The sequence below is a fragment of the Tenrec ecaudatus genome, chromosome X, assembly GCF_050624435.1.
Source record: "Tenrec ecaudatus isolate mTenEca1 chromosome X, mTenEca1.hap1, whole genome shotgun sequence".
NCBI lineage: Eukaryota > Metazoa > Chordata > Mammalia > Afrosoricida > Tenrecidae > Tenrec > Tenrec ecaudatus.
Window position 1 is genome coordinate 132,834,777 of NC_134548.1, and position 11,986 is coordinate 132,846,762.

The window sequence follows — 11,986 nt, forward strand, 5'->3', positions numbered from 1 at the left end:
TGTTCCCACCCCATTCCTTCGACTTCTTTCACACACCCTTTAATCTGGTTTCCCGGGAACCCATCTGCCATACTTGGTAGAGTTATACCCCTCGGCTTTCTACTGGTCCCAACCCTGACCTAAATGTTCCCCTCAGGAAGGGCCTCCCTCCTTTTGGGGCTGCCCCAAATCTGACCCTCCCTTTATTAGGAGAAATTTTGACAGATGACACCATTCCCTCAAAATCAAAAAAACAAAACTCACTGCCATCAAGTCAATGCTGACTCGGTGACTCTGTAGGACAAGTTCAAATTTGCCCCTGTGGGTTTCCAAGACTAACTCTTTATGGGAATAGAAAGTCTCATCTTTCTCCCTTGGAGCAGCTGGTGGTTTCAAATGCCTGACCTCGAGATTAGCAACCCAAGGCGTAACCATTCCATCACCAGGGCTCCTTTCACCACTCACAAGGCAACCTGAAAATGTTAGCTACTTGCTTTCCAACCTTTCCTTGAAACTAGGCTAGGCTACACCTAACAAGAGGTAGGCATTACCCTACCTCTCCACTTTGAATAGGAGGGCAGTGACTCAAAGAAGCCAGAAAGTCAAGAATGGAACAAGCTCCCGCAGGTGGAAGTCCAGCCGAGCGCGTGGCAGCACCCAGTGGTGAGAAGAGCAGTGAGGGGCTTGCAAGTGGCATGATTCGGAGTACTGCCTCAGGCTTGCCTGACCCAATACGCATCGTTGTCCTGTATTGAAGCATTAACAGATACACGGAAGATGCACAATATGACACACGTCGAGTAAAATGCACATCACGCCAAGTTTACCACTCAAAACAGTTCTCCAAACTGAAGACACTTGTGTAAACTGGCCTCAGGTCAAGAAATAGAATATTGTGAGTACTCCCAATGCTCTTTCCATGCCGCTTTCCAAGGAGGTAGTCACTATCCTGAACTCTAAGCCCATAAACTAGTTTTGGCTCTTTGCTAATTTGATATAAATGGAACTGTTCTCCTCTGTAGACAGCTTCTTTCACTCATGTTATGAGCTTCATCTGTGTTGCTGTGCGTAATTATCGTATGCTCATTCTCAGCGATGTACCAACGAAAACCAAGCTCACTGCCATTGAGTGGATGCCGACTCACAGTGACCGTACAGGACAGGGTAGAGCTGCCTCCTGTGTTTCCAAGACTGTAACTGTTACCAGGAAGAGAAAGTCCCGTCTTTCTCCCATCGAGCAGCTGGTGGTTTCGAACTGCTGACCCTGCAGATTGAAGCCCAAATCGTAACCACTATGCCACCAGAGCTCCAAATAGCTTCCGATTAATTGGATAAATACCGCATTCCTTATCTATGCTCCTCTGCTGCCACTGATGGGCAGCTGGATTGTTTCCAAGTTGGTTCTATTATAGATCATGCTGCTGTAAACATTCTTCCCACGTTGGTGATTACAAGTGTATGTGTGTCTGTTTGAGTATATATCCACCAGGAATGAAACTGTGGGGTCAAAGGATATGATGTGCTCTGACATGTTTTTGAATAATTCCATGCTCTATTTAGCATCAAGCAGCTGTTGCTGTTGTCGCATGCGATGAAGATCTGGGCTGCTGTGCTTTCCTTGATGAGAAAAGGCCCCAAGAGGCAGTCGTAGGGCAAATCCCCAAATTTCTGTGTATTTTATACAATCCTAAATTAGTCAAGGTAATTTTATGCCTGTAAACCCTGCCTCCCCTTCTTCTGTCATAAGCTCCCAAACAGCACTGTTTTTGATTGCCACTGCAAAACAAGTTGGTGGGCAATGGTGAATTTGGGTGGACAGTGAGTAATTTGTAACTGACTTTTTATTATTTCTAAGTGCCAAACTCTGTGAATGAATGCTAGAGATGGATAGAAGCAAAATTCCCTTTTGATAGCATCACTCTCACTCATGTGAATTCCAAAAATTGCCACACACCCTAGGAGTGTGTCTTTTATATGAATGCTCTCCATCATGGATGTCCAGGGCGAATATGATCATATCTGTTTACTTGTACCTCCTATCCTGGCTAGCATGGCTGATTACTTATAAAATTCTCAATAAGTACATACTGACGAACACTGTCAAGATAAGGATGCCTCGCAGCGAGGACTTGAAATATAACTTTATCTAACTGCAGGAAGCCCAAGCCATTAGCTCTTCCAAATCATGGACCTATCAGTTTTCTGGATGATGCTCAGAAACTCCCTGCCAGCTTCTTCCTCCATAAATTTTGGACATAGATCTCAACCTGTGACTACTGTTTTTGCCACAAAGGGAGCTTACAATGAAAAAAAGAGACCCTTTGGTAAGAAACAGATTGCAGAAATGATCAGGCAATATCAGACCCTCGTTGTGATCTCTGATCACATTAATGTGATGTTGTTCTTGCTTTTGTCACTACAGGAGGAAGAACAGTCCTCCTGCATCAACTAATCTTTGTATGGTCCTAGATGACACACGACGAAATCCACCCAGATGTATACAGAACAACAAAATCCACCCAGATATAGCCAAACCCACTGTCATTGAGTCAATCCCAACTCATAGTGACCCTATAAGGGAGTGGGGGGGGGGTGTTTCCAAAGCTGTAAATCTTTGCAGAAGCAGACAGCCGTATCCTTTCGTGGGTTTAAACCACAGACTTTTTGGTTCACCGTCCAATGCTTACCCAACATTGCCACTAAGGCCATGGGAAATATTTGAATATCTATAATCCTATCTGCTATGAGAACTAATGCCTAGTGGGTTAATGGTTTAGGCAGAGCCTTGAAGTCAAAGTTACCTATTTAATCACATGTGGTAGATAAGGTTACAGGGGGAAAAAAACTCAGAGCTTCCTTTCTGTCTTTTAGATCACCTCCAAAAGGAGCAAGATTGATTTTTCCTGAAAATTGTGTTCTCATTCTCACCAGTTCTGCAGGCTTAACCTTCAGCAGGTAAGGATCCCTGGTTAAACACTTAGCTGTTAACTGAGAAATTGGCAGTCTGAACCCACCAGTGCTTCCATGGCAGAAAAGACTAGTGATCTGCTGCCATAAAGCCTTGGAAACCCAGTGGGGCAGCTCTACACTGTTCTAAAGGGCTGCTATGAGTCATAACTGACTCCAAGGCATGCAATAACAATAACAACTGTGCAAGTTTGTTGAAGGGGGTACAAGCAAGATACTCCTGCGATAGGCGATTACTTGAGTAAATTTGCTTCTAATTCTCTGTACTGCTTAGGCATTATCCTGATGTTCTTGATGCGCAGACTCAAATGAAGTTCTTGAAAAACACAATTTAAGGTTCACAAAATACAAAAGAGACCCAAGCGTGACTAGTTCACCATCATATCCCAGTACCCACCAATGAATTCCTGCAAAAAATGTGTGCTGGGAACTAACGATGTATCAAAGGAGCGCTGGTGATGCAGTGGTTAAGTGCTCAGCTGTTAACCCAAAGATCAGCATAGGAACCCACCAGCTGCTGTGAAGACTTAAAGCCTTGCAAACCCTATGGGGCCATTCTATTCTGTCCTATGGGGTCACTAGGAATCAAAATCTACTTGACAGAAGTGGGTGGGTGACCATGTCCCTGGCCCTATGCTAGGTACATGTCTACTGAGAAATAATAATGCATAAGATGGCTTTTGCTTTCATATTGAGGGTGACTTGACTAGAACTGAAAGGAAAAAAAAAACAGAGGAGTCAAAATTTGGCCAGTGTAGGAACATGATAGTGGGACAAGAGGAAAGTAAAAGGAAATTGAGAAAAGAAACGGCAAAGGACATTTATAGAAGTCTAAATACTGGCATGTACATAAGTAAATATATTTATATATGATAATAGGGAAAGAAATCTATGTATATACATTTATACGTTAAGTATTAAGGCAGCAGACAGACATTGGGCCACTACTCAAGTACTCCCTCAATACAAGGACACTTTGTTCTAATAACCTGGCATTCCGTGATGCTTAGCTTCCTGACACGATCACTGAATACAAATGGGTGCATAAGCCTAAATGTGGTGAAGAAAGCTGATGGTGCATGGCTATCAAAAGATAGAGCGTCTGGGGTCTTAAAGGCTTGAAGATAAACAAGGAGCCATCTAGCTAAGAAGCAACAAAGTCCACATGGAAGAAGCACACCAGTCTGTGTGATCACGAGGTGTCGATGGGATCAGGTATCAGGAATCAAAGACCCAGAGCAAAAAAATCCTATCAATGTGAATAGGGGTGAGTGGGCGGTGGAGTGGAGGCCCCAAGCCCCTCTGTAGACAATTGGACATCCCCTTACAGAAGGGTCACAAGGAAGAAATGAGCCAGTCAAGGTGCAGTGCAGCAACGATGAAACATACGTTTCTCTAGTTCTTTAATGCTTCCTCTGTCCCACTATCATGACCCCAATTCTACAAGTCTGGCTAGACTAGAGCATGTACATGGGTACAGATCAGAGCTGGAAACACAGGGAATCCAGGACAGATACACCCCTCAGGACCAATAATGTGAATAGCAATACCAGCAGGGTAAGGGGAAGGTGGGGGGAGAAAGGGGAAACCAATCACAATGATATACATATAATCCCCTCCCAGGGGGGCAGACAACAGGAAAGTGGATGAAGGGAGACATGGACCAGTGTAAGACATGAAAAAATAACAACAATTTATAAATTATCAAGGGTTCATGAAGGAGGGAGGGGAAAAATGAGAAGCTGATAACAAGGGCTCAAGTAGAAAGAAAACGTTTTGAAAATGATGATGGCAACAAATGGACAAATGTGCGTGACACAATGGATGGATGGATTGTGATAAGAGCTGTAAGATCCCCCAATACAATGATTTTTTTTTAATTGGCCAGTGTATTAAACCTAAGAGTTTCAGAAAGACAGTATGTACTCTTCTTTCCCTAAAATGAGCTGGTGAAGAATATGGAAAGTACCATGGACTGCCCAAAAACAAACAAATAAATCTTTCTCAGAAGAAGTACAGCCAGAATTCACCTTAGAAGCAAGGATGGCAAGACTCCTTCTCATGCTCTTTGGACATGATGTCTGAAGAGACCAGTCCCTGGAGAAGGACATCATGTTTGGTGAAGTGATGGAGAAGAGGAAATGTGGCAGGCCCTCAGTAAGATGGGCTGACACAGTGATGCAACAATGAGTTCAAATAAAAGATCAATTGTGAAGATGGAGCAGGTCTGGGCAGTTTCAGTCTGTTGTACACAGGGTTGCAGCTAAGGATCAGAACCAACTTTACAGCACCGACCAACCACCAGATGGCCACACGGCAGGCCTTCTGAAACTCAGTTCTCTGCTCAAATGTCAGCCAACAAAGGAGTGCCTCTGACCACATCACCAACCCCCCTACCATGAGGTCACTCTCCTTCCTGACATGCATCATTCCCGTTACAAGGCTTCTCAATATCTGAACTTATAATATTTATGTGTTGGCCTGTCGTCTCTCCCTAAAATGTAAACCCAGGACAGCAGGCATCGCCTTGGTCTTGTCCATTGATCCATCCTATGCACTTCGAGGAGTGGCTCGTACACAATTACCCAAAATCAAGCCAGTTGCGGCTAATACTAATTCGCCTCACTATGACCCCCATGTGTCATTGCTGAACTGTGTTCCAGGGCACTCCCAATGGCTTTCAGAATATTGTTTGCCAAGTCTTTCTTCCAAAGTGCCTCTGGATGGACTTGAACACTGTAAAATCCTATAAACATTTGTGGGAGGAAATGGCTCCTAGCAGTCAGGTGCAAAAAAAAAGGATATTTAAATGAGGTCTTTCCCTCCCTTGAAGTGCCTTGATTACATCATCATCACAAAGTTTCCATTCTAAAAAGACCAGAGGTGGAACTAGTTATAGAATCAATAACCCCAGAAAAATCTGGACACCTCTGATTTCACAAAGAGAACAAAAATTAAGCAATGCTTCAGAAACCCAGTTTCCGAACAATGATAATATCAGTCATTCGGGGTTTCTATGGTCTTTGATGGTGAACATAAAGAAAGTTCATGTGCCAGAAAGAGTGCGCAATGGCGCTAGGACAAGATTTGGCATAGATGCCCTTCTTTAAGATTCTCTGAAACCGCAACACTCCACTTCACAAAATCCTCTGGTCAGTTCAAATTCGCACCAAGAAACATGGCAGCGGGCCTTAATTCCTGTGGAAAAGACCAATGCACAGACTCCTAAGATTTATTTTTCTATACTTAACTCCAGAGCAGCTATTTTTAAAAAGTGACCAGCTGAGCTGGGATAAAGTTACACAGCGAAGCTGGCATAGAGGAGAACACAATTTGCTAATGAGACTGGAACTTCAGGACAGATCCTGTTCATTTAGTAACTTCCATGATACCCAGGCAGTTATTAGGTACACAGCAGATACTTTACAAATATTTGCTGGGTTTTCAAAATAACCTAACCAATTTTGATATGTAAAAGGAATGTATAAAGTCAACCAAGCAACTGAAAACCTGCAGTCCTTCACTGTCATCAAGGAAGAATTGCTCCTGTGAGTTTCTGAAGCTGTAACTCTTTTCAGAAGTAGAAAGTCTTTCTCCAAAGGAGCAACTGGTGGTTTCAAACTACTGGCCTTGTGGATCATAGCCCAATGTGTAATCACTACACAATAAGGGCTCCTGAAAAACCCGAAGAACTCTAAAAAAACATGTAAGAGGCCTCTGAGGTCCACACTGAGGGTCTATATTTCCTACTGGAACCTTTTAAAACTGTGGTGTAAGTAAATACATTATAAACGTGTATGCCTGCCAATCTTGTGCTACACTTGGAGGTGGAAGGACGAGATCTTGGCATTATCCCAGGAGGCTCAAGCTAGTTAGTCCCAAGTCAATAAACTAGCAGATAAGCTGACCGTTTCTTTTAAGCACTTCTTTTGGCTGGCTTAACTTCCTCAATGATTGGGCACTGGTTTTGTTAAACAAAAGAGAAAAGCTACCATTAAAAGCTCATGTCACAACATAACATCATATCAATGCCAATGAAGGGGGAGTATGGAGTGGAGACCCAAAACCCCTCAGTAGACAAATGGACATCCCCTCACAGAAAGGTCACAAGGAAAAGACAAGCTAGTCAGGGTACAGTATAGCACCAAAGAAACATACAACTTTCCTCTAGTTCTTTAATGCTTGCTTTCCCTCACTATGATGACCCCAATTCTACCTTACAAATCTGGCTAGACTAGAGCATGTACATGGGTACAGATCAGAGCTGGAAACACAGGGAATCCAGGACAGATACACCCCTCCGGACCAATAATGAGAGTAGCAATACCAGGAGGGGAAGGGGAAGGTGGGGGGTGAAAGGGGGAACCGATCACAATGATCTACATATAATCCCCTCCCAGGGGGGCAGACAACAGGAAAGTGGATGAAGGGAGACATGGACCAGTGTAAGACATGAAAAAATAATAACAATTTATAAATTATCAAGGGTTCATCAGGGAGGAAGAGTAGAGGAGGGAGGGGAAAAAATGAGAAGCTGATAACAAGGGCTCAAGTAGAAAGAAAATGTTTTGAAAATGATGATGGCAACAAATGGACAAATGTGCTTGACACAATGGATGGATGGATAGATTGTGATAAGAGCTATATAAACCCTATAAAAGGATTTTTTAAAAAAGGAACAAATAAAATCTAAAATAATTTAAAAGTAATATCACAATGTTTTATTCTATAGGCATTATTGGGGTTTAGGGGATGATTTTGGTATGTGAAATCTAGCAAGACAGTAACTAGACTAATGGTTCCTTAGGGTTATAGCAGGGAGGGTTGGGTGATATGGGGAGCTAATAGTAATGGGCACAAGAATGTTGAAAACATTCTAAAACTGACTGTGGTGATGATTGCACAACTCTCATTTAATATATTTAAACCATTGAATTGTATAGTATGCAAATTATATATCAATAAAACCAAAAATCAATAAAAAATTAAATTAATGTCACTGAAGAAAAAAATACCAAACTCGCTGCCATCAAGTCGATGCTAACTCCCTAGCAAAACTACAGGAAAAGACAGAACTGCCTCTGCGCATTTCAGGGACTTTAACTCTTTTACTAGACTAGAAAGCCCAGTCTTTCTCCTGTGGATTGTGCTGGTGGTTTTGCATTGCTAACCTTGCTAGTTAGCAGCCCAAGGCATAATCACAATGCTACTAGGGCTCCTTGTCACTAAATTAGGCATGCAAAAATCATGTTTTGTTTTGTTTTGAATTTTTTAATTCATGTTTTAATAACAACTGTTTGGCATTTCTGAAGGGGCTTCAAAAAGTACATGGAAAACAATAGAATTGAAAGAGAATGGAATTTTTGCATGAACTTTTTAAAGTTCCCTTGTATAGAATTACCACAGTAATAATTTTTAAAGTTAATGGCTTGAAGGCCAACAAATAAGACTTTTTTTAAACTTTCTCTGAACAATACCAGTGTTGTGGTTGTGCACAGATTCAATGAGCAGTGAATTACTCATTAGCAGATGCCTTGGTCAGATGTGCTCTAGGCACTGATAGGTGTGTCTCATTGTCAACAACCCTTTCTTCCAGTCCTTAAGTGCTTCACAGCACAGCTAAGACTTCAAAGAATGTATTCTAGCCAAGCTTCCCAGGCGGCCTTGTAGACTTCCTGCCAAGTTTGCTACACCAACAATTAGGTTAGATCTGGGGCTCTTAAATATTTGTGGTGACTGGATCCTTTCACAAATGTATCCAACAAGAAACTCAAAAGTGGATGTGAGCTCTATTGCCCGTATGTACCATATCGGAAATGACAAGTGTGCAATTTCTAAAACACATGATCATCAGAGCCAGCGTGCAGCATGGTGACTTCGCCTGATAGCACGAAGCCACTGGAAGGCTCCATTATGCCCTAGAGAGGTGTCATGGGGGTGTGGGTGCAGGGAACTCCCTAAGTTTCATTCTGAAAATGGTTTTGATCGCATGGAACATCTGGGAAATGGTCTTTTGAGAAAAAAAGCTTTCCAATGTGAAGGCTCCCCCGCCCCCCAAAAAAAACCAAACAAACAACCAAACTAAAAAAGTAAACAAACCACTACCATCCAGTAGATGTCAACTGCTAGCAATGCTATAGGACAGGGTAGAACTGCCACTGTGGGTACCCGAGACCATAACGCTTCTTTCTCCCATGGAGCAGCTGGTGGCTTCAAACTGCTGACTTTAGGTTTAGCAGTCCAACACATAACCACTTCTCAAGGGCAAGGTTTTTCAATTTGGCTGCAGTGTCATTTTTTAGAAGGCTAAATCTGTGGGTGAGGGAGGTTCCCAGCCTCTACCTACTAGATGCCAGAAGCCACCTTCCCTTATGACACCCCCAACCCACCCCTCCAAAGTTTCCAACTATTGTCCAATGTCCCCGGGTTGAGAGCCACTCTTTCAGTGCACTGATTTGATCCTACTGAAATGTGAATTTCAAAAGGTATACCTATCACTACCTTCTCCCCTTCCCTACCCCCTCTGGGTTTGGGCCTGCTGCTCTTTTATTGTTCCACAAATAGCCAGAGCAGGCAAGGATGGGGTGGGGAGCGGTATTCAACAACAAGCACAGGATGAACAGGTCAGGAAGACACATTCTGGTTAAAGTTCACTCTCCGGGTCTTGAGGCCATTAGGGCACCACTTAGCAACACTGTAAGGCCAGCCAACACTCATCTTGTCAGTCCAAAGACTTGGTAACAGGGTGGGACAGTGGGTTGGAAAGGGGGAACAGAGTACAAGGATCTATATGTGACCTCCTCCCTGGGGGACCGACAACAGAAAAGTGGGTGAAGGGAGACGCCGGACAGTGTAAGATAGGACAAAATAATAATAATGTATAGGTTATCAAGGGTTACTGAGGGAGGGGAGAAAGGGGAGGGTGAGGAAAAAATGAGGAGCTGATGCCAGGGGCTTATGTGGAAAGCAAATGTCTCGAGAATGATGAGGGCAATGAATGTACAAATGTGATTTACAAAATTGATGTATGTATGGATTGTGGTAAGAGTCGTATGAGCCCCTAACAAAACGACTTTTTTAAAAGAGCTGTACGAGCCCCCAATAAAATGATTTTAAAGCATTTTTTTAAAATAGACTTGGTAACAACCCAGTTCTGAGGAAGTTAGATATCCCCCCCACCCCACCAAACAAACAAGTAATTGGTTAATTGTGTGGTCAAGGAGGAAAAAAAGTGGAGGGGTTGGTTGGGAAAGGAAGAAAGTAATATACAAGACCCAGCTATACCACGCCCCAAGCCTCACATTTGGTAGGTCCTCCCCCAGTCGAGCATCTGGAGAGTTCTTTGTCAGGGTCTGGCTGGGGAGCAGGGAGGAACAAAATTGGCCGAAGAAAGACATCCTCAGCGGTTCCAAGTCAAACATTCACTCCCCGCCCATGTCCCCACTTCTTCCTTTCATCTCCTGAAGTTGAGTCCAAGGTTTTGGGGGATTTTTTCGGGGGGGGGGGGTGCCTCAAAAGTGCCACAGCCACGTTAGACTCCCTTTACAGTCTCCAATCTCGGGCTACCAAACTCAAGTCCAACCTATTCCACGACTCCTTAATGATCCTTCTATCCACGGCCTCAAATTCCAACGAACAAACGCCCTCCCACTCCACATTACTCCACCGATTGAATTCCTCCTGGCTATCACTCACACACTTTCCTCCCCCCTCAAAAAGAAAAAGAAACCCACAAGCTGCTCCGCGCAGTCTCTTCCCACCTAGTTGTCCCACCACCTCCACAACTCTCCCCGCTCCTGGGAACTCAGGATCCTCCCCTCCAAATTGGCCTTGCCACCCACCCAGTCATCTTCAAGAACCGTCCTCCGACGCATCCTCCTCAGAATCTTCCCAAGAGACTCTTTACCCGACCTCCTCCACTCCTCCCTCCTCTCTCCCCACCCCCTGCCCCCCGCCCCGCCATTCTTGGCCCCATCCTACTTTCCTGGGCCCTCCCCCCACCACCCCGCGACCAGGCCCGCTCCAAGTCAAGGCTCGCCTTCCGCGGGCAGCCTCGGCGCCCCTCTCCCCATCCCCCAACCCCGCCGCCGCTTAGTCTCTCAAGTTGGAGCCTTTGGACCCTGGGCCCAGGCAGGAAGCTGCCGCCGGCGGCCCGGCAACTCACCCAGGAGGACACAAAGCAGAACGAGTCCCGAGCCCGGAGCCCGGAAGAGACGGAGGCCTCGGTTCACCATGATTCTGCAAAGCGAGAGACAGAAGCTGCTGCTGCTTCGGTGGCGGCGGCGGCGGTGGCGGTGACAAGAGAAGCAACAGCCAGGAAGGGGGTCCGCTGTTGACCACCGACCACAGCGCCGCCAGAGCCCGGAATCGGAGCTTAAGCGGGAGTCATAAGACTCAGGGCGGGACTCTTTATTGTCTTCCGCCAATCCCTGCGCTGAGGAGCGGCGAGAGGGGTGGTGATGTAGGGCTCGGGAGGCGGGGCGACCACGCCCTGACTTTTTGGTTCACAACCATTCTAAAGTTCCTGAGAGATGTATGCGGGCGGCCTTTTCTACCGCAGTGAAGAGAGGAGGAACTTTTCTGGGGTTTTGTTGTTGTTTTTACGGGATCCTGGCGGAAGAGGTGTGTGTGGCTCATAGACAGTACTTTTCAGTTCTGGCTCCTTGAGGAAAATTTTGCTGGAGTATAAACGGTTCTTGAGTACCTCAATGTAATACAAAAATAATAACGCGACTACTCGCCACACGCTTATTACCTATGTACTTCTGGGACAAGTAAGCTAGAGGGCAGTATTGAGTCGCTGACCAACGGAACAGGACGTGGCCTTGAAATTCACCCTGTGTTTCAGATAGGGAAACAAATTAAGAAAGAGGAAGATTCCATTTATAAACAAAGGAAGAAAATGAGAGAAGTGAAATGCAGAGGGGAAAGTTCAGTTCTTCCATAAATCCCACTACCTGAAGAAAAACGCTGTTAACATCTTGAGATATATCGATATAAATATTTCAAAATACATAGTGAAAATATTTGGAAGAGTTAC

At 44.5% G+C, this 11,986-nt stretch overlaps 1 protein-coding gene across 2 annotated transcripts in view; it reads right to left on the reverse strand.

The window, feature by feature from the left end:
* Positions 1-11,340, reverse strand: part of LAMP2 (lysosomal associated membrane protein 2) — a 47,388-nt gene extending 36,048 nt beyond the window's left edge. The window contains exon 1 of one of the 2 annotated variants that reach the window (XM_075538606.1): positions 11,111-11,339. In XM_075538606.1, coding sequence (XP_075394721.1) covers positions 11,111-11,180 — 70 coding nt within the window. In that variant the 5' untranslated portion in view covers positions 11,181-11,339. Of the gene's footprint in view, positions 1-11,110 lie in introns of both variants that reach the window. The other variant, XM_075538607.1, reaches the window with a different exon arrangement.
* Positions 11,341-11,986: the final 646 nt, after the last annotated feature.